At 46.7% G+C, this 22,941-nt stretch overlaps 1 protein-coding gene across 3 annotated transcripts in view; it reads left to right on the top strand.

The window, feature by feature from the left end:
• Nucleotides 1-22,941, top strand: part of SNX9 (sorting nexin 9) — a 453,672-nt gene that overhangs the window by 345,309 nt on the left and 85,422 nt on the right. For all 3 annotated transcript variants that reach the window (XM_063917657.1, XM_063917656.1, XM_063917658.1), the window contains exon 10: nt 7,864-7,994. In XM_063917657.1, coding sequence (XP_063773727.1) covers nt 7,864-7,994 — 131 coding nt within the window. The remainder of the gene's footprint in view (nt 1-7,863; nt 7,995-22,941) is intronic.

Genomic DNA, 22,941 nt, shown 5'->3' with positions numbered 1-22,941 from the left:
CTGAGGAGTGTAAATTTGGTGCTGTCGGTGCTGCGACAGCACGGTTGGGTGCTAAATTTGCCGAAATCTCAGTTGACCACTCGGCTGTCTTTTCTGGGCATGATTCTGGACACGGAGTTACGGAGAGTATTTCTTCCAGAAGAAAAAGATCTAGAACTGCAGTCTATGGTCAGGGAACTTCTGAGGCCAAAGAGTGTGTCCATCCATCACTGTACTCGGGTTCTGGGGAAGATGGTTGCGGCGTACGAAGCCATTCCGTTTGGCAGGTTTCATGCCCGGGTGTTTTAGTGGGACTTGCTGAGCAAATGGTCCGGGTCTCACCTGCACATGCACCGGAAGATAAGTCTATCTCCCAGAGCCAGAATTTCTCTCCTGTGGTGGCTACAACGTTCTCGCCTCCTAGATGGTCGCCGGTTCGGTATCCTGGACTGGGTACTTCTGACAACAGATGCAAGTCTCCGGGGCTGGGGTGCAGTCACCCAAGGAAAAAACTTCCAGGGGAGATGGTCGCTCCAGGAAGCGTGTCTCCACATAAATGTTCTCGAGTTAAAAGCCGTTTACAACGGCCTGCTACAAGCAAGAAGCCTTCTTCAGGGTCGATCTGTCCTGGTACAGTCAGACAACATCACAGCGGTGGCACATATAAACCGTCAAGGTGGTACAAGGAGCAGGGCAGCAATGGCGGAGGCCACAAGAATCCTTCGCTGGGCGGAACAACACGTGAGCGCCCTGTCAGCAGTCTTCCTACCGGGTGTGGACAACTGGGAAGCGGATTTCCTCAGCAGACACGATCTCCATCCGGGAGAGTGGGCTCTTCACCAAGAGGTATTTGCGGAGGTGACGAAGCGTTGGGGAATTCCGTTGATCGACATGATGGCGTCTCGTCTCAACAAGAAGCTCCCGAGGTATTGTTCCAGGTCAAGGGACCCCCAAGCCAGTGCGGTGGACGCCCTGGTGTCTCCGTGGGTGTTCAAGTCGGTGTATGTGTTCCCTCCACTTCTTCTCATTCCAAAGGTACTGGGGATCATTCGTCGAGCAAGGGTTCAGGCGATTCTCGTCGTTCCAGATTGGCCAGGAAGGGCCTGGTACACGGATCTTCAGGAATTACTTGTGGCCGCTTCCTCTAAGAGAGGACCTGTTGTTGCAGGCTCCATGCGTGTTTCCAGACTTACCGCGGCTGCGTTTGACGGCATGGAAGTTGAGCGCCAGATCTTAGCTCGTAAGGGTATTCCTGGGGAGGTCATTCCTACTCTCATTAAGGCTAGGAAGGAGGTTACGGCGAAACATTATCACCGTATTTGGAGGAAGTATGTTTCCTGGTGTGAGACTAAAATGGCTCCTGCGGGAGATTTTCATTTGGGTCGTTTTCTCCACTTTTTGCAGGCAGGTGTAGATGCTGGCCTGAAATTGGGCTCCATCAAAGTGCAGATTTCGGCATTGTCTATTTTCTTTCAAAAGGAGTTAGCTGTCCTCCCAGAGGTTCAGACGTTTGTGAAAGGAGTATTGCATATCAATCCTCCGTTTGTGCCTCCTGTGGCTCCATGGGATCTTGACGTGGTCTTACAGTTTCTCATGTCTTCCTGGTTTGAACCTTTGCGTAAAGGTTGAGTTGAAATTTCCCACTTGGAAGGTAGTCATGCTGTTGGCGCTGGCGTCTGCCAGGTGAGTGTCAGAGTTGGCGGCCTTATCTCATAAGAGCCCGTACTTGATTTTTCATTCGGATAGGGCAGAATTGAGGACTCGTCAACAATTTTTGCCGAAGGTGGTGTCTTCGTTTCACATTAACCAACCTATTGTGGTGCCGGTGGCTACGGATGCTGTGGCGGTTCCAAAGTCTCTGGATGTGGTGAGAGCTTTGAAGATCTACGTCGCCCGTATGGCTGTTGCCAGGAAAACGGAGGCGCTGTTTGTCCTGTATGCTGCTAACAAGATTGGTCATCCTGCTTCAAAACAGACTATTGCACGCTGGATTTGTAGTACGATTCAGCAGGCTCATTCTTCGGCCGGACTACCGGTGCCGAAGTCAGTAAAAGCCCATTCTACCAGAAAAGTGGGCTCGTCTTTGGCGGCTGCCCGGGGCGTCTCGGCTTTACAGCTTTGCCGAGCGGCCACCTGGTCGGGTTCAAACACTTTTGCTAAGTTCTATAAGTTTGATACCCTGGCTGAGGAGGACCTTGCGTTTGCTCAGTCGGTGCTGCAGAGTCGTCCGCACTCTCCCGCCCGGTCAGGAGCTTTGGTATAAACCCCATGGTCCTTTTGGAGTCCCCAGCATCCTCTAGGACGTAAGAGAAAATAGGATTTTGGTACTTACCGGTAAATCCTTTTCTCCTAGTCCCTAGAGGATGCTGGGCGCCCATCCCAGTGCGGACTGTTACTTGCAGTGTATTCTTGTTGATTAACTTGGTTTATACACGGGTTGTGTATTTCTGGTTTTCAGCTTGTTGCTGTTGTTAATTCATACTGTTATCTGGTTTACTGTTACTCCGGTTGTACGGTATGTTTGTGGTGTGGGCTGGTATGTTTGTAGCCCTTAGTTTACACAAAAATCCTTTCCTCGAAATGTCCGTCTCTCCTGGGCACAGTTCCTATAACTGAGGTCTGGAGGAGGGGCATAGAGGGAGGAGCCAGTTCACACCTAGTTTAAGTCTTTTCAGTGTGCCCAAGCTCCTGCGGATCCCGTCTATACCCCATGGTCCTTTTGGAGTCCCCAGCATCCTCTACGGACTAGGAGAAAAGGATTTACCGGTAGGTACTAAAATCCTATTTTTCCGCTAAAAATTTGTCTAAACCTTTCTTAAATGCCTTGATTGAATCCAACATCCAATGACTCTAGGCCCTTAACTAATTTTGTAGCTCTTTTCTGAACCCTTTCTAGTTCAACTATGTCTTTTTTTTTTTTTATAGTGCAGAGCCCAAAATTGTACACAGCATTCTAGATGCCGCCGTACCAATGATTTATGCAGTGGCAGAATTACACTTTCATCCCTGGTCTCTATTCCCCGTTTTATGCATGCTAATACCCTATTGGCCTTTACTACAGTATCTCGACATTGCGGGCTGCTGCTAAGTCTATTGTCAATGATCACCCCCATATCTTTCTCCAATAATGATTTTCCAAGAATTACCCCACTCAATGTATAGTTTGCCTGTTTGTTTTTGATCCCGAAATGCATAACTTTATATTTCTCTATATTGAACCTCATATTCCACTTTGTTACCAACCCCCCAGTTTAGTTAAATCGTCCTGAAGAGAGTCAATGTCCTGATCTGATCTAATTATCCTACACAGTTTACTATCATCTGCAAAAATTCATACTTTACTATCAATACCATTTCCTATATCATTTATAAATATATTAAACAGCAGTAGGTTTAGTACAGACCCCTGATGTACACCACTTAATACTTTAGTCCAACTCGAACATGTTCCATTGACTACCACTCGCTGTTCTCTATTTTCCAACCAATTTTTGACCCAAGTACAAATGCTGTCACCAACCCCCAACTCTCTTAATTTAAGACACAACCTCGTGTCGAAGGCTTTTGCAAAATCTAAGAAGACCATATCCACAGCATTTCCGTTGTCTAAATTTGCACTTACTTCTTCATAGAAGTTAAGTTAGTTTGACATTACCTATTTTTCACAAACCCATGCTGGTTCGCACTATTTATGTTAAGGCATCCCAAATACTCCTGAATGCTATCCTTTAACACTCCTTCCATTATTTTCCCCACTATATATGTTGGAGTTACTGGTCTGTAATTCCCGGGATTAGATTTAATTCCCTTTTTAAAAAGTGGCACCACATCTGCAATTTGCCAGTCCCTTGGAACCTCGCCTGTCATGATGGAAGCTTTAAAGATTAAATATAATGGCCTAGCTATCTCTGAGCTTAGCTCCTTGAGAACCTTCGGGTGCAGCCCATCCTGCCCCAGTGATTTATTGATCTTAATTTTATTCTTTGACTACATCCTTTATTGTTGTCACTATTTAACAATTCACCCAGTTCATTTTTTAGGGGTCCTATACTGTCTTTTTTTTATCCTTTTTTACCATTGATATACTTAAAAAATTTATTGGGGTTAGATTTAACTTCCTTTGCAATTAGTTTTTTATTTTCTATTTTAGCTGCTCTAATTTCCTTTTTGCATAGTTTATTACACTCTTTGTAGTAGCGGAAGGTCTCCAGACTTTAAATGCCTTAAATGCTCCCCTTTTTTGTCCATCAATTCCTTTACCTTCTTATTTAGCCACATAGGTTTGAACCTGCTTCTCTTACTTTTGCTGCCCATTGGAATGTATTTATGCATAAATTTGCACAGCAACGTTTTAAAGGTGACCCACATTTCTGTAGTACTCTTACCATTAAACATTTGGTCCCAATCTATGCCCTTTATTGATTGTCTGAGCAAGGTAAAATTAGCTTTGCTAAAATTAAAAGTTTTAGTCATACCCTTATAATGCTGTTTTTGGTGACATATTACGAATATACTGTGATCTCCATTTGCCAAGGGCTCCCTTACATCAATGTTAGTTATTGTCTCTACATTATTTGTTATCACCAGATCTAGTATGGTGTTGTTTCTAGTTGGTTTCTCAATCAGTTGGGACAAATAGTTATCTTTAAGTACGTTTAAAAACACCCTACCCCTTGCTGTTCCACCTGCCTCCAATAGCCAATTAATGTTAGGATAATTAAAGTCCCCTATAATTAGCTCTTCCCCCATTTTTGCTGCCTTTTCAGTTTGCTGGTGGAGTTGCAGCCATAGTTATATCTGGCGGTTTATAGCATGTTCCTATTAGGAGTTTCTTAGGATATTTACCCCCAAGTATTATTTCCACCCATATCGACTCAATCTTATCACCTCCAGCCTCGCAATTAATTTCCCTTAGGTATGGTGTAAGACCATGCTTGACATAAAGACAAACTCCGCCTCCCTTTTTATATTCCCTGTCTTTCCTGAATAGAGTGTAGCCCTCCAAATTTACTGCCCAATCGTGGGAATCATCCCACCATGTTGCAGTGATAGCTATGATGTTGTATTGCTCGCTCATTGCTATTAGTTCCAATTCCCCCATTTTTCCAGATAGTCTTCTTGCATTTACAAGCATACATTTTACATTATTGACTATTAATCCGTGTTTATTTGTTTTTTTATTTGATTGACTTTCCTTGTTTATGTGTTGATCACTAGGATTAAGAATTTCTTTTAATTTCTTTTCTTGGGCTGTTGTACAGAGATAGAGATGAAGGAGAGAGTTATACAGAGGATTTGAGGAAGAGAGTGATAGACTTACACACTTCCTTTCACCTCTACTCCTCCGGAGTGGACCTTCTGTCTCTTCCAGTTCTGCCCGAGCTTGGCTCTGCCCCCTGACAGCTCAGCTCACACCAGCGAGGGCTGTCTCTCTGTGTCTCCTTTCCTGTCGGGCTGGCAAGAGTAACAGCGCGGGGCCAGCATCACACGCCGCACTGAGTGATGAAACTGGAAATAAACTACAGCATCCAGCAGCCCTTGCTGCCAGGAGAGTCCAGCTGCTGGGAGCTGTAGTTTATTTCTAGTTTCATCACTAGTGTGGTGCTGCAGTGTGGGGGGTGCCTCCAGGCAGATTCATTTCCATTGAGCGGCCGTGCGGGTGGTGTTGCCAGATGGTGCGCCTACAGTGCATATGCGCTGTGGGCAAGGCACCATTGGCACACACCTAGTTACGGCCCTGGTATATGGAGTTGGAAAGTGCACAGTCTTACCGTACCTGGCCATGATTTCTGAAACACTAATCACATGGCTGCATTACCTTACCAATATAAAGCATTCTATGTGATGTTATGCCCAGTAATGTGTTTTCCATTTATTTAATCTGAATTTAAAGGGAATGGCATAGCAAAATTAGCTTTAGAGTTTTTCAAAAACTGGTGAAAACGTATGAAAAATACTAGTTTGAATGAGCCACAATACAGATGATTATATTATACTGTGTAAAGTTGTTGTATATAGTCTGATTCATAATAAATCGTATAATGTCATATATAGTAATGTCATATTCAGATTGCAGTGTTAGTTGTGCCATACATCTGCCAGTGCTATTGATTTCAGACAATATTTTCTAAGGGCTCTGAACTTCCAGATTTATTAAGATTAAAGATCTGTAGATATGACTAACAATGACATGGATATGATTGTGTAACTGTATGCATATAATGACTACCCTATTAGTAATGCTGCATATTTACTTCTACTGACTGAATGAGATGATTCAGATTTACAGTAAACTAAGTGAGCTTTTTCTAAAAATACATTGTTTTAATTATGACTCTTACTTCTTTGAAGTAAGCTAAACACTTTTGGCATGCCAGGTCCTGTGTGACTCTGCTAGCACTGTTCGACTTTTTTGTATCTTTTTTTACCAAAAAAATACATCTTAAGGTGGGTACACATCTCATCAACACATCAGCAGATCAGACGTCACGCCATGCGAGTGGCCGATCAAGGTTGGTGTACAAACTTACCAATCGGCCGCTCAACGTATTGGTCAGGATCACCAGCTTGGCAAGCATTTGAATTTCTTGTCCAGCTCAATTGTGACATCGGCCCTCCCACCCTCCCCCGCACAGTGGTGCCGAGAGAGGGGGGAGAGGGTACAAATTCCCAAGGCCCAGGTCTAATATAGGGGCCTGGTGAGGTTCCAGTGGGGCCCCTGGCTTCCTTCCCCCTAACTTGCAGCTGCAGCTTTTCTCCTCAGCAGTATGTGCTGGGCTAGTGTGTGGCCATGGTGGGAGTTAAAATACCATTTTTTTAAATATTTTTTTCTAAGGATGCATGGCCACGCCTTGTGTGATTAGACCACGCCCCCTGAAAAGTACCTGGGCCCAGCCAGGCTCTCGACTGTCCTGCCCCCGCAGCAAGTGTAGGGGCGGTCAGCGTACCGATAATACACACAGCCAGATGGCCCGATATATCTGCAGATATATCGGGCCATCAGGCTGTGTGTACTGGCAGTCTGCTGCACAGCCGATACAACATTGTTCATAGACATACAGTATCTGGTGAACGCATCGGCCGTCGGGCTCATGATATCGGCCAGTGTGTACCCAGCATTAGTCTCAATATGATGCAACTAGGAAGCACCAGGAGACTGAGCTGATTAATTGATATGTGACATGTGTATAACACCTAAAATAACTGTGGTCAGTTACAAATTGTGTAATGGTTTTTCTTATTGTACTTAAAATGTATCTTCCCACATTTTTGTTTTGCCTTAAAAAAAATTGCAGCTGCAAATCTAAATTGCAGCTTTAAATAAGGCTGCTAAATATCCGAAATCAAGGCACTTGCTGCAACTCGCAGGCTGGACCAAAATACAGTACCAGAACTTTGCAGACGCAGTCCTCTAGGCACCCAACGGTCCTAGTTTTAAAGCTATCCATGGCTCAGCACAGATAGTTCAATCAAATTGACTGAGGTAATAAGTAAGTCATCTTTGGCCAAGCATGGATATATTTAAAACTTGAACCATTGGGGTGCCTTGAGGACTGCATTTGTATTTAATCTTCAGTATCGGACACATTCCTTGCATTTCCTGCAGATTGGAAACTTGCAGGCAATGCCTGTTACCTCTGTCTATTTTTTTTAAGACCCAGTCTTGTTTTATTACTGTGTTTGTTTCCATTTGTAAAGTCTGTGGAATATGTTAGTGTTACCGAAATGTTAGAACAATGTGAAGATAATCACACCGTTTTATTACATCTGATGCTAATCCCCCAGCATAATGTAGTAGAATACAATAGTTTGCAATGTATGCATTGTAAATATAAATTATAGAATGTATGGGTTGCTTCTAATTTTTTTCCTCTTGTATTAAAGGCCGTTTTGAAGAAGAGTTTATAAAGATGCGTATGGAGAGATTACAGGGTTGGATGTCTCGAATGTGTCGCCATCCTGTTGTATCAGAGAGTGATGTTTTCCAGCAGTTCCTTAACTTTCGGGATGAGAAGGTATATTGACAGCTGCATTTTTATTCTAGTATTTTATATGCTGTTTAAACAATAGGTTCTAAATAATTCTAAACAATATAATTCTAAATAATGTCTGATTGTGACATGCACAGTGAGAGTCGGATGGTGACACACCCTGACCTCTCTCACAAAACTCCCGCTGCCACCAATAATAGACATGCTGCATATAAAATATGGCGACAGGTCATGTATGATGCTGGGAATATGGGAGGCAGGTGGGTTAAGATGTCCACCTTACATGCTCAGTCCACTGCAATTCATCTTTTATATCCCACATCCCAGCTTGACACTGCATTGGGATTCTGAGAGTTGAAGTTCTTGACAATGCTGTATACAGTAGGATGACATTATACAGTCCTTACGTGAGATATGATAGCAAGTGTTACAGCCACAGTGTCACTCAGCCAATAATACAAAGTAAAAACAAAATAAGGGGAAGGTGGGGAACAATAGGGAGAAAGAGATGGGAAGGAAGAGGTGGAGAGAGATGGGGAGAGAGAGAGATGGAATAAAGGGGGATAGAGGTAGAGAGACAGTATTAGACATGGGAAAAGAGAGAGGGACAGCTACACAGGGCACAACTACTAGCGGCACGGCAAATGAAGTGTCCAGAATACTAGTTTTTAAATTCAGCAGAATTTCTCATATGTCCTAGAGGATGCTGGGGACACCATTAGAACCATGGGGTATAGACTGGATCCACAGGAGACATGGGCACTTTAAGACTTTGAAAGGGTGTGAGCTGGCTCCTCCCTCTATGCCCCTCCTCCAGACTCCAGTTTTAGACTTGTGTCCAGGCAGACTGGATGCACTACAGGGAGCTCTACTGAGTTTCTCTGAAAAAGACTTATGTTAGGTTTTTTATTTTCAGGGAGAACTGCTGGCAACAGTCTCCCTGCTTCGTGGGACTAAGGGGAGAGAAGTATGACCTACTTCCAGTGAGTTCAAAGGCTCTGCTTCTGGTTACAGGACACCATTAGCTCCTGAGGGTTTGATCGCTAGGTACGCCTAGATGCTCGCTCCCAGAGCCGGCCGTCACCCCCCTTACAGAGCCAGAAATCAGAAGACAGGTGAGTAGAAAAAGATCAAGAAGACTTCAGTGACGGCATTCTGAGGTACCGCACACTGTGCGCCATGCTCCCACACACACAGCAGCACTACAGGGTGTAGGGCGCAGGGGGGGTGCCCTGGGCAGCAGAAAAGCCTCAAAATAAACTGGCAAGAGGGGACATAACTGCCTAGGCACTGTCCTAACCCCCACCAGTATAAATATATAGTTAGAAAAAGTGGGACTGAAGCGCGCCATTAAGGGGGCGGGGCTTCGTTCCTCACAGCTCAGCGCCATTTTCCTCTACACAGGCTGCAGAGACGCTGGTCCTTCCTCACACTTCTGAGTAAGTATCAGGGTGCAAAACGGAGGGGGGGCACAGAAATATTGGTGCAATATATATATTTAATATAAGTGCTGCAGGTCTGGGACATTCTTTAGTGTTTCAGAACCGGTGATTAGGCGCTGGGTTATGAGCTGGCAAACTACCTCTGTGTCTCTCTGACAGACTTTACTGTGGGTCTGTCCCCTATATGCCCGGTGTTTCTGTGGGTGTTTGGTGCACGAGTGTTGACATGTCTGAGGCTGAAGGCTCTTCCCAGGAGGAGGCTGTATTAGGGACACAGATGGCTGCGGGGGTGACCCTGTCGGCACCGTAGACACCTGATTGGGTAATTGTGTTGAACGCCTTGAATGCTAATGTGGCTCTTATTAGTAAGAGGCTAGATAAGTCAGAGTCGCAGACACAGGCATGGAAGAAATCTGTGGAAGATATGTTATTCCAAAGTCCGGTCCCCTCAGGGTCACAAAAACGTACGTTGGCCCAGTTGGCTGACACGGACACTGATTCCAGTGTCGACTATAGCGATTCCGGGTTAGACCCAAAATTGGCAAAAAGCATTCAGTACATGATTGTGGCGGTTAAAGATGTGTTACATATCACTGAGGACCCAGCTATCCCTGATAAAAGGTTCTGTATGTATAAAGAAAGGAAACCTGAGATAACGTTTCTTCCCTCTCATGAACTGAACACGCTATTTAAAAAAGTTTGGGAAGGTCCTGACAGAAAGTTTCAGATTCCCAAAAGAATTATGGCAGCTTATCCGTTTCCCCTCGACGGATAGGGAAAAGTGGGAGTCACCCCCCACTGTGGACAAGGCCTTGTCTCGTTTGTCTAAAAAGGTGGCTCTCCCGTCACCTGACACAGCGGCCCTTAAGGATCCTGATCCAGGCTCCCAGGAGCAGAAGTCCTCCCAGGCTTCTGCCAATTCCACCGCATGACGTTGGGGCTCCTATGCTGGAGTCCGCACCGGTGGGGGCCCGTCTCAAACTCTTCAGTCAGTTTTGGGTTCATTCGAACCTAGACCCTTGGATTTTACAAATAGTATCCCAAGTGTACAAGCTGGAGTTTCAAAACGTCCTCCCTCGCCGTTTTTTCAAATCGGCCTTACCAGCTTCTCTTCCCTACAGGGAGGTAGTTTGCGACGCAATACGAAAATTGTGTCAAAATCAAGTTATCGTCAAGTTTCCCCAGTCACAACAGGCAGAAGGTTTTTATTCGAGCCTGTTTGTGTTCCCGAAGCCGGACGGCTCGGTCGGACCAATCCTAACCCTGAAATACCTGAATTTCTACCTAAGGAGATTTAAATTCAAGATGGAGTCTCTCCGAGCAGTGATCTCCAGTCTGGAGGAAGGGGATTTTATGGTGTCGGTGGACATAAAAGATGCCTACTTACATGTTCCCATTTATCCTCCGCATCAGGCTTACCTGAGATTTGCAATTCAGAATTGTCATTATCAATTTCAAACGTTGCCGTTTGGTCTATCCACGGCTCCGAGGATTTTCACCAAAGTGATGGCGGAGATGATGGTTTTCCTTCGCAAGCAAGGAGTCACAATTATCCCATACTTGGACGATCTCCTAATAAAGGCGAGATCCAGGGACCAGTTGGTCCAAAACGTTGCACTCTCCATGACAGTTCTTCAACAACATGGTTGGCTCCTAAACTTTCCAAAATCACGGTTGATTCCGACGACGCGGTTGTCATTTTTGGGAATGATATTGGACACAGAACTACAGAGAGTCTTTCTTCCTGTGGAAAAGGCTCTGGAACTTCAGAGTCTGGTCAAATAAATTCTGAAACCAGCAAGAGTGTCAATCCATCAATGCATTCGGTTGCTGGGGAAGATGGTTGCGGCCTACGAGGCCATTCAGTTTGGCAGGTTCCATGCTAGAGTGTTCCAGTGGGACCTGTTGAACAAGTGGTCCGGGTCCCATCTACACATGCACCAGAGGATAATCCTGTCTTCCAAGACCAGGGTTTCACTTCTGTGGTGGCTGCACAGCTCTCACCTCCTAGAGGGGCGCAGGTTCGGGATACAGGACTGGATCCTAGTGACCACGGATGCAAGCCTCCGAGGCTGGGGGGCAGTCACAAGAGGAGAATGCACTGGTGACACCGTGGGTGTTTCAGTCGGTGTATGTATTCCCTCCACTTCCTCTCATTCCAAAAGTTCCAAAGATCATAAGAAGAACAAAGATCCGGGCGATCCTCATTGTCCCAGACTGGCCAAGGAGGGCCTGGTATCCAGAGCTTCAGGAATTACTCATAGGAGATCCGTGGTCTCTTCCTCTGCGCGAGGACCTGTTACAACAGGGGCCGTGCGTGTATCAGGACTTACCGCGGCTGCGTTTGACGGCATGGTGGTTGAGCGCAAAATCCTAGCCCGTAAGGGTATTCCCAGTGAAGTCATTCCCACACTTATTCAGGCCAGGAAAGGGGTAACGTCTAAACATTACCACCGTATTTGGAGAAAATATGTTTGTTGGTGTGAATCCAAGGGGGCTCCTACGGAAGAATTTCAGTTAGGACGTTTTCTCCATTTTCTACAAGCAGGTGTGGATGCGGGCCAAAAATTGGGCTCGATTAAGGTACAGATTTCAGCCTTATCGTTTTTTTTTCAGAAACAATTGGCCTCCCTTCCAGAAGTTCAGACTTTCGTGAAAGGCGTGTTGCACGTCCAACCTCCATTTGTGCCTCCAGTAGCACCATGGGATCTTAATGTGGTGTTGCAGTTCCTTCAGTCACATTGGTTTGAACCTTTACGGAAGGTGGAGTTGAAATTCCTCACTTGGAAAGTGGTCATCCTGTTGGCCTTGGCATCTGCAAGGTGGGTGTCTGAGTTAGCGGCCTTGTCTCACAAGAGCCCTTATTTGATCTTCCATGAAGATAGAGCTGAATTGAGGACACGTCAGCAATTTTTACCGAAGGGGGTTTCCTCTTTCCACATAAACCAACCTATTGTGGTACCTGTGGCTACTGACGCCTTCGCTGAGTCGAAATCTCTGAATGTGGTCAGAGCTTTGAAGATTTATGTCGCCAGAACGGCTCAGATTAGGAAAACTGAGGGCTGTATGCTCCCAACAAGGTTGGGTGTCCTGCTTCTAAGCAGACCATTGCACGCTGGATCTGTAACACGATTCAGCATGCTCATTCCACGGCCGGATTGCCGTTACCGGAATCGGTGAAGGCCCATTCTACTAGAAAGGTGGGCTCGTCCTGGGCGGCTGCCCGGGGGGTCTCAGCATTGCAACTTTGCCGAGCAGCTACTTGGTCGGGGTCAAACACTTTTGCAAAGTTCTGCAAGTTTGACACCTTGGCCGATGAAGACCTTAAGTTCGGTCAATCGGTGCTGCAGAGTCGTCCGCACTCTTCTGCCCGTTCTAGAGCTTTGGTATAACCCCATGGTTCTAATGGTGTCCCCAGCATCCTCTAGGACGTATGAGAAAATAGGATTTTAATACCTACCGGTAAATCCTTTTCTCTTAGTCCGTAGAGGATGCAGGGCACCCGTCCCGGTGCGTACTGTATCTGCAGTTATTAGTTGTGGTTACACATATGTTATGTTACGTTTATTGTCAGCCTGTTGCTGCAATTGTTCATGCCGTTGGCCTGTGTTCTGTTGAATGCCATGTTCTGCGGCATGCTTGAGGTGTGAGCTGGTATGAATCTCACCTTAGTTTAACAATAAATCCTTTCCTCGAAATGTCCGTCTCCCTGGGCACAGTTCCTATAACTGGAGTCTGGAGGAGGGGCATAGAGGGAGGAGTCAGTTCACACCCTTTAAAAGTCTTAAAGTGCCCATGTCTCCCTCGGATCCCGTCTATACGCCATGGTTCTAATGGTGTCCCCAGCATCCTCTACGGACTAGGAGAAAAGGATTTACCGGTAGGTATTAAAATCCTATTTTTTCTTTAGTTCGTGGCCACTGTTATATATGTATCTTTAAATGTAAATTCAGATTAGATCTCATTTGACAAAACATCTGTGCTTGTCTGATCATCCTTACAAAATAGCATGTTTCCCAGTTATCAGCAGTAATTAGAGATAAACTAACCAAAAGAGAAACCACACTAGCTGACTTTATTAACATATGTACATATGTGTAGCGGACAGTACATCTCTCCCCTTTCCTTGTGTCCTTCGTATATTGTATAAATGTGTGTATGTGATTGGGGTTGGGTCAGTGCAGTCAGAACCATTTGAGAAAATAAGGTAATTCCTCTGACTCATTGGGGCAGCACATGTAAATCTAAAACAATGTATTTTAACACCACTACTGAATTTAAAATCAACTACATGAGAATAGAAATGATTGTTCAGTGAAATACAACTAGTCAACCATTGCTCACAATTAAGAAAAAAAAAAAGCGTGCACCCTGCACTTAATGCTTTTTTTATGGGGAAAAATCATGACATTTTCTCTAACGTCCTTGAGGATGCTGGGACTCCGTAAGGACCATGGGGAATAGACGGGCTCTGCAGGAGATAGGGCACTTTAAGAAAGCTTTGGATTCTGGGTGTGCACTGGCTCCTCCCTCTATGCCGCTCCTCCAGACCTCAGTTTTACACTGTGCCCAGAGCAAGATGGGTGCACTGCAGAGAGCTCTCCAGAGTTCTCTGCCTGAAAGCATTTTTGTTTGGATTTTTCTTTCTACTTTTTACTACTTTTTTACAGGGAGCATTGCTGGCAACAGGCTCCCTGCATCGAGGGACTGAGGAGAGAGGAGCAGACCTTCTTGTCAAAGATAGGCTCTGCTTCCTCGGCTACTGGACACCATTCGCTCCAGAGGGGGTGAACGCAGGTTCTTACTGGGCGTCCACCCCCGAAGCCGCGCCGCCGTTCTCCTCACAGAGCCAGAAGTACAGAAGTCAGAAGACTTCTCAGGCGGCAGAAGCCATCAGCTTCACTGAGGTAACGCACAGCACTGCAGCTGTGCGTCATTGCTCCCGTACACCTCACACACTCCGGTCACTGTAAGGGCGCAGGGTGGGGCGCCCTGGGCAGCAATATAAACCTCTGCATGGCAAAAAGACTATATACATGTACAGATGGACTCTGTACATGTATATAAAAGAGCCCCCGCCATATTTTACTAAGTTTGAGCGGGACAGAAGCCCACCGCCGAGGGGGCGGGGCTTCTCCCTCAGCACTCACCAGTGCCATTTTCTCTCCACAGCAGTGCTGAGAGGAAGCTCCCCGGTCTCTCCCCTGCTTACACACGGTGAAAGGGTGCTTAAAAGAGAGGGGGGGGGGCACATAATTGGCGGTTTACATATTACACAGCGCTGCTGGGGAAAAACATTTTGTGTTGGTCTCCAGGGTTATTGCGCTGGGGTGTGTGCTGGCATACTCTCTCTCTGTCTCTCCAAAGGGCCTTGACAGGGATACTGTCTTCAGAAAAGGGGTTCCCTGTGTGTGTGTGAAGTGTGTCGGTACGCGTGTGTCGACATGTTTGACGAGGAAGGCTCGCTTACTGTGGAGGGGGAGTGTTTGAATGTCAGGTCGCCGTCGGCAACGCCGACACCGGAATGGGTGGATATGCTGAATGTCTTGAATGCAAATGTCAATCTATTGCATAAAAGGTTAGACAAGGCAGAAGCTAGGGATCAGTCAGGTACCCAGTCCATGCTTGTCCCTGTGGCGCCAGGCCCGTCGGGGTCTCAGAAGCGCACCATATCCCAGATCGATGACACAGATACCGACACAGATTCTGACTCTAGTGTCGACTATGAAGATGCAAAATTACAGCCGAAGGTGGCAAAAGGTATTCGTTACATGATTATGGCCATTAAAGAGGTTTTGCATATTACTGAGGAACCCCCTGTCCCTGACACGAGGGGGTACACATGTATAAAGAGAAAAAGCCTGAAGTCACTTTTCCATCATCATTTGAATTAAGTGAATTGTGCGAAAAGGCTTGGGACTCTCCAGATAGGAGACCACAAGTTCCCAAAAGGATTCTTATGGCGTATCCTTTTCCACAAACTGATAGGATACGCTGGGAATCTTCACCAAAAGTGGACAAGGCGCTGACACGCTTGTCCAAAAAGGTGGCACTGCCTTCTCAGGATACGGCTTCCCTCAAGGAACCGGCTGATCGCAGGCAGGAAATTACCTTGAAGCACATTTACACTCACTCCGGTACTATTGCTAGACCGGCTATGGCGTCGGCCTGGGTTTGTAGTGCGGTTGCGGCATGGGCAGATTCCTTATCTGCGGAGATTGACACCTTAGATAGGGATGCCATTCAAATGACCATAGAGCATATCAGAGATGCTGCCTTGTATATGAGAGATGCTCAGAGAGACATTTGTTTATTAAGCTCCAGAATAAATGCTATGTCTATTTCTGCTAGGCGACTCCTGTGGACCCGGCAGTGGACGGGAGATGCCGATTCTAAGCGGCACATGGAGTACTTGCCGTACAAGGGGGAGGAGTTGTTTGGAGACGGCCTCTCGGACCTTGTCTCTACGGCTACGGCTGGTAAGTCGAATTTCATACCTTATGTCCCCCCGCAGCATACTAAGAAGGCACCTCATTATCAAATGCAGTCCTTTCGTTCCAATAAAAACAAGAAGGTGCGGGGATCGTCCTTTGTTACCAGAGGAAAAGGCAGGGGAAAGAAGCTGCACACAGCTAGTTCCCAAGAGCAGAAGTCCTCCCCTGCGTCTGCAAAGTCCACCGCATGACGCTGGGGCTTCCCGGGGGGAGGCAGATCTGGTGGGGGCTCGTCTTCGGTTTTTCAGCCACGTCTGGGTTCAATCGCAGGTGGATCCCTGGGCAGTAGAGATTGTTGCTCAGGGATACAGGCTAGAATTCGAAGACTTGCCTCCTCGCCGGTTTTTCAAATCGGCTCTGCCGACTTCCCCGTCAGAGAGGGAATCAGTGTTGACAGCAATCCAAAAATTGTATGTTCAACAGGTGATTGTCACAGTTCCTCATCTCCAGCAGGGAGAGGGATATTATTCAACCCTGTTTGTGGTCCCGAAACCGGACGGTTCGGTCAGGCCCATTGTAAACCTGAAATCTGTGAACTTGTACTTGAAAATGTTCAAGTTCAAAATGGAATCACTCCGGGCGGTCATCGCCAGCCTGGAGGGGGGGGGGTTGGATGGTGTCCCTGGACATAAAGGATGCATACCTTCATGTTCCAATATTCCCCCCCCCCCCCATCAGGCGTTCCTGAGATTTGCAGTGCAGGACTGTCACTACCAATTTCAGACGTTGCCGTTTGGGCTTTCCACGGCCCCGAGGGTTTTCACCAAGGTAATGGCGGAAATGATGGTGCTCCTGCGCAGGCAGGGGGTCACAATTATCCCATACTTGGACGATCTCCTAATAAAGGCGAGATCTCGGGAGAAGTTGCTGGACAGCGTGTCTTTGTCCATGAAGACGTTGCAGCTACACGGCTGGATTCTCAATATACCGAAGTCCCAGCTAGTTCCTACAACGCGTCTGACCTTTCTGGGCCTGATCCTAGACACAGACCAGAAAAAGGTTTTTCTTCCGATCGAAAAGGTTCAGGAACTCATGACCATGGTCAGGAACCTATTGAAACCAAAGAAGGTTTCAGTGCATCAGTGCACGCGGGTCCTGGGGAAGATGGTGGCTTCATATGAGGCCATCCCTTTCGGCAGATTCCATGCGAGGACTTTTCAATGGGACCTCTTGGACAAGTGGTCCGGGTCCCATTTACAAATGCATCAAAGGATCACCCTGTCTCCCAGGACCAGGGTATCTCTCCTGTGGTGGCTGAACAGTGCTCACCTTCTAGAGGTTCGGCATTCAGGACTGGGTCCTGGTGACCACGCACGCAAGCCTCCGAGGCTGGGGAGCAGTGGCACTGAGAAGAAATTTCCAAGGTCTCTGGTCAAGCCTGGAGACTTGTCTCCACATCAACGTCCTGGAGTTGAGGGCCATATACAACGCCCTGTGTCAAGCGGAGAACTTACTTCGGAGAAGACCAGTTCTGATTCAGTCAGACAATGTCACGGCAGTGGCTCATATAAACCGCCAAGGCGGAACAAGGAGCAGAGTGGCCATTGCAGAAGCGACCAGGATTCTACGCTGGGCGGAAGGCCATGTAAGCGCGCTATCAGCGGTGTTCATCCCGGGGGTGGACAACTGGGAGGCGGACTTCCTCAGCAGGCACGACCTGCATCCCGGGGAGTGGGGACTTCATCAAGAAGTCTTTGCACAGATCGCGGATCGGTGGGGCCTGCCTCAAATAGACATGATGGCGTCCCGTCTCAACAAAAAGCTAAAGCGGTATTGCGCCAGGTCAAGGGACCCTCAGGCGGTAGCGGTAGACGCTCTGGTGACACCTTGGGTGTTCAGATCGGTCTATGTGTTTCCTCCTCTTCCTCTCATACCCAAGGTGTTGAGAATTGTAAGAATAAGCAGGGTCAGAACAATCCTCATTGTTCCAGATTGGCCATGGAGGACTTGGTATCCGGAACTGCAAGAGTTGCTCACAGAAGATCCGTGGCCTCTTCCTCTAAGGCAGGACCTCCTGCAGCAGGGGCCCTGTCTGTTCCAAGACTTACCGCGGCTGCGTTTGACAGCATGGCGGTTGAACGCCGGATCCTAGCGGAAAAAGGAATTCCGGAGGAAGTCATTCCTACCCTGATCAAGGCTAGGAAAGACGTGACGTTGAAACATTATCACCGTATATGGCGGAAATATGTTTCTTGGTGTGAGGCCAGAGCTGCTCCTACGGAGGAGTTCCATTTGGGCCGTCTACTTCACTTCCTCTAAACAGGAGTGACCTTGGGCCTAAAATTAGGGTCCATAAAGGTCCAGATTTCGGCCTTATCCATTTTCTTTCAAAGAGAATTAGCCTCTCTTCCTGAGGTACAGACTTTTGTGAAGGGGGTGCTGCATATTCAGCCTCCCTTTGTGCCTCCGGTGGCGCCTTGGGATCTTAACGTGGTGTTACGTTTCCTCAAGTCACCTTGGTTTGAACCACTTAAAACTGTGGAGTTGAAATACCTCACGTGGAAAGTGGTCATGTTGTTGGCGTTAGCTTCGGCGAGACGTGTTTCAGAATTGGCGGCTTTATCGCATAAAAGCCCATGGCCCTCATTCCGAGTTGTTCGCTCGCAAGCTGCTTTTAGCAGCTTTGCACACGCTAAGCCGCCGCCTACTGGGAGTGAATCTTAGCTTATCAAAATTGCGAACGAAAGATTCGCAATATTGCGAAAAGACTTCTCTGTGCAGTTTCTGAGTAGCTCAAGCATTACTCTTCCAGTGCGATCAGTTCAGTGCTTGTCGTTCCTGGCTTGACGTCACAAACACACCCAGCGTTCGCCCAGACACTCCTCCGTTTCTGCAGCCACTCCCGCGTTTTTCCCAGAAACGGTAGCGTTTTTTCACACACTCCCATAAAACGGCCTGTTTCCGCCCAGAAACACCCACTTCCTGTCAATCACATTACGATCACCAGAACGAAGAAAAAACCTCATAATGCCGTGAGTAAAATTCCTAACTGCATAGCAAATTTACTTGGCGCAGTCGCACTGCGGACATTGCTCCGTTGCGAGAAAAAAATAACGAGCGAACAACTCGGAATGACCCCCCATACTTGGTTTTTCACGTGGATAGGGCAGAGTTGAGGACTCGTCCTCACTTTCTGCCAAAAGTGGTCTCATCTTTTCATGTGAAAATTGTCGTGCCTGTGGCTACAAGGGACTTGGAGGATTCCGAGTCCCTGGATGTAGTCAGGGCTTTGAAGATTTATGTGACCAGAACGGCTCGGATCAGGAAGACTGAAGCTTTGTTTGTTCTGTTTGCGGCCAACAAGGTTGGCGCCCCTGCTTCAAAGCAGACTATTGCTCGCTGGATCTGTAACACGATTCAGCAGGCGCATTCTACGGCAGGATTGCCATTACCGAAATCGGTTAAGGCCCACTCCACTAGGAAAGTGGGCTCTTCTTAGGCGGCTGCCCGATGGGTCTCGGCATTACAGTTGTGCCGAGCAGCTACTTGGTCGGGGACAAACACCTTTGCAAAGTTCTATAAGTTTGATACCCTGGCTGAGGAGGACCTCCTGTTTGCTCATTCGGTGCTGCAGAGTCATCCGCACTCTCCCACCCGTTTGGGAGCTTTGGTATAATCCCCATGGTCCTTACGGAGTCCCAGCATCCTCAAGGACGTTAGAGAAAATAAGATTTTACTTACCGGTAAATCTATTTCTCGTAGTCCGTAGAGGATGCTGGGCGCCCGTCCCAAGTGCGGACTTCTTCTGCATGACTTGTATATAGTTATTGCTTACATAAGGGTTATGTTATAGTTTTCGGTGATACCGTGGCTATGTTGTTGTTCATACTGTTAACTGGGTAAGTTTATCTTAAGTTATACGGTGTGATTGGTGTGGCTGGTATGAATCTCGCCCTTAGATTTACAAAAAAAATCCTTGTACTGTCCATCTCCTCTGGGCACAGTTTCCCTAACTGAGGTCTGGAGGAGCGGCATAGAGGGAGGAGCCAGTGCACACCCAGAATCCAAAGCTTTCTTAAAGTGCCCTATCTCCTGCGGAGCCAGTCTATTCCCCATGGTACTTACGGAGTCCCAGCATCCTCTACGGACTACGAGAAATAGATTTACCGGTAAGTAAAATCTTATTTTTCCTCAGCAACCTCACCACTTATCAAAATTCTGTGACCAGTCTACATCACACACCCTAATGAATGACACCCGAACCATCAAAATCAGTGTTGTCATTTCAGTGTAGTCGCTGCCAAGGAAGATTGCTCAGACGATTAAATAAATAAATAAATTATATATATATATATATATATATATATATATATATATATATACACACTGCTCAAAAAAATAAAGGGAACACTTAAACAACACAATGTAACTCCAAGTCAATCACACTTCTGTGAAATCAAACTGTCCACTCAGGAAGCAACACTGATTGACAATCAATTTCACATGCTGTTGTGCAAATGGAATAGACAACAGGTGGAAATTATAGGCAATTAGCAAGACACCCCCAATAAAGGATTTGTTCTGCAGGTGTTGACCACAGACCACTTCTCAGCTCCTGTGCTTTCTGGCTGATGTTTTGGTCACTTTTGAAAGCTGGGGGTGCTTTCACTCTAGTGGTAGCATGAGACGGAGTCTACAACCCACACAAGTGGCTCAGGTAGTGCAGCTCATCAAGGATGGCACATCAATGCGAGCTGTGGCAAGAAGGTTTGCTGTGTCTGTCAGCGTAGTATCCAGAGCATGGAAGCGCTACCAGGAGACAGGCCAGTACATCAGGCGACGTGGAGGAGGCCGTAGGAGGGCAACAACCCAGCAGCAGGACCGCTACCTCCGCCTTTGTGCAAGGAGGAACAGGAGGAGCACTGCCAGAGCCCTGCAAAATGACCTCCAGCGAGCCACAAATGTGCATGTGTCTACTCAAACGATCAGAAACAGACTCCATGAGGGTGGTATGAGGGCCCGACGTCCACAGGTGGGGGTTGTGCTTACAGCCCAACACCGTGCAGGACGTTTGGCATTTGACACAGAACACCAAGATTGGCAAATTCGCCACTGGCGCCCTGTGCTCTTCACAGATGAAAGCAGGTTCTCACTGAGCACATGTGACAGACGTGACAGAGTCTAGAGACGCCAAGGAGAACGTTGTGCTGCCTGCAACATCCTCCAGCATGACCGGTTTGGCAGTGGGTCAGTAATGGTGTGGGGTGGCATTTCTTTGAGGGGCTGCAGGGCCCTCCATGTGCTCGCCAGAGGTAGCCTGACTGCCATTAGGTACCGAGATGAGATCCTCAGACCCCTTGTGAGATTATATGCTGGTGCGTTTGGCCCTGGGTTCCTCCTAATGCAAGACAGTGCTAGACCTCATGTGGCTGGAGTGTGTCAGCAGTTCCTGCAAGATGAAGGCATTGATGCTATGGACTGGCCCGCCCGTTCCCCAGACCTGAATCCAATTGAGCACATCTGGGACATCATGTCTCGCTCCATCCACCAACAGACTGTCCAGGAGTTGGCGGATGCTTTAGTCCAGGTCTGGGAGGAGATCCCTCAGGAGACCATCCGCCACCTCATCAGGAGCATGCTCAGGCGTTGTAGGGAGGTCATACAGGCACGCGGAGGCCACACACACTACTGAGCCTCATTTTGACTTGTTTTAAGGACATTACATCAAAGTTGGATCAGCCTGTAGTGTGTTTTTCCACTTTAAGTTTGAGTGTGACTTCAAATCCAGACCTCCATGGGTTAATAAATTCGATTTCCATTTATAATTTTTGTGTGATTTTGTTGTCAGCACATTCAACTATGTAAAGAACAAAGTATTTAATAAGAATTTTTCATTCATTCAGATCTATGATGTGTTATTTTAGTGTTCCCTTTATTTTTTTGAGCAGTGTATACACATATATATATGTATACACTGCTCAATATATATATATATATATATATATATATAGATATATAAATAGATATATATGTACAGGAATCCAAATCGATGAGATCAGGAGAGGGCACCAATTTTACAAGGTAAACATTTATTAAATCATCGGTATTCAGCTTAGAATTCAGTCAATCGACGTTTCGGCCCACAGCAACGGCTTTTGTCAAGACAGGTCCTGGTGACAACCTCACAGCATGAAGACAGGAGATACCTTGTAAAATTGGTGAGTGCCCTCTTCTAACCTCATCGGTCTGAATTCCCGTATTAGTGGTATCTATGCTGTTACCTTAGTGGAGCACCCCATTGATGAATTACCTAGGATGTGGGAGCGGATCTCCAACAGTCTAAATTATATATATATATGTGTGTGTGTGTATGTATGTATATTGTATATGTCATATATACTCATGGTTTTATTCTTGTATCAATATTATTTTTAACAAATTATTTACACAGTTTATCTGTCAGTGTTGAGTATTAGCATATTTGGTACACAGTATAAGATGTTATATCACGTTTTGTTAGTGCTGTGTAGCACTAAGAGGGGTCATTTAGGTGCGGTTGGTTTTGCTATCACTGCTGCTTCCTTGGAAACAGCAGTGATAGCGCTGTATGTAAATGCAGCATTTGATGAAAGCATCCATTATCGGGCAGTTTACAGCACCCATGCAGCCACCCGTTGCAGAGGCCAGGAAATCTCCTTCCTACGACAGAGATCTCTGGCCTCTTTCTATCCCCTAAACATCAGCAACATGCCTGTTTTTCCAAATGGAGCCTGTCGCTGCCCCTCTTCCTCCTCTCCCCCCCCCAAAAAAAAATGGGAACAAACTGTGAATCAGTGACAATCTGATGCCAGCCTGTGTCGTATGCCGCAGGTCCTGTTCGCACACAGGCGGAATGGGTCCTGCGCATGCACAAAGTACTGAAAATCATGACTTTACGCCAATGGTCTCCCTAAAGGGGCCCATTTATCTACAATCGCAATTTATTGTTTCACGGATCCTGAGATTTTTTCACCCAGATTTATTGTTTTTACAGACCATCTGACTTTGCCCATACATTACAGATATTTTTCAATGATTTGCGGATCATTTTCAGTT

Source organism: Pseudophryne corroboree, chromosome 4 (assembly GCF_028390025.1).
Source record: "Pseudophryne corroboree isolate aPseCor3 chromosome 4, aPseCor3.hap2, whole genome shotgun sequence".
NCBI lineage: Eukaryota > Metazoa > Chordata > Amphibia > Anura > Myobatrachidae > Pseudophryne > Pseudophryne corroboree.
The sequence above is the reverse complement of the archived record's forward strand: the minus strand, read 5'-3'. Positions and strand labels throughout refer to the sequence as shown.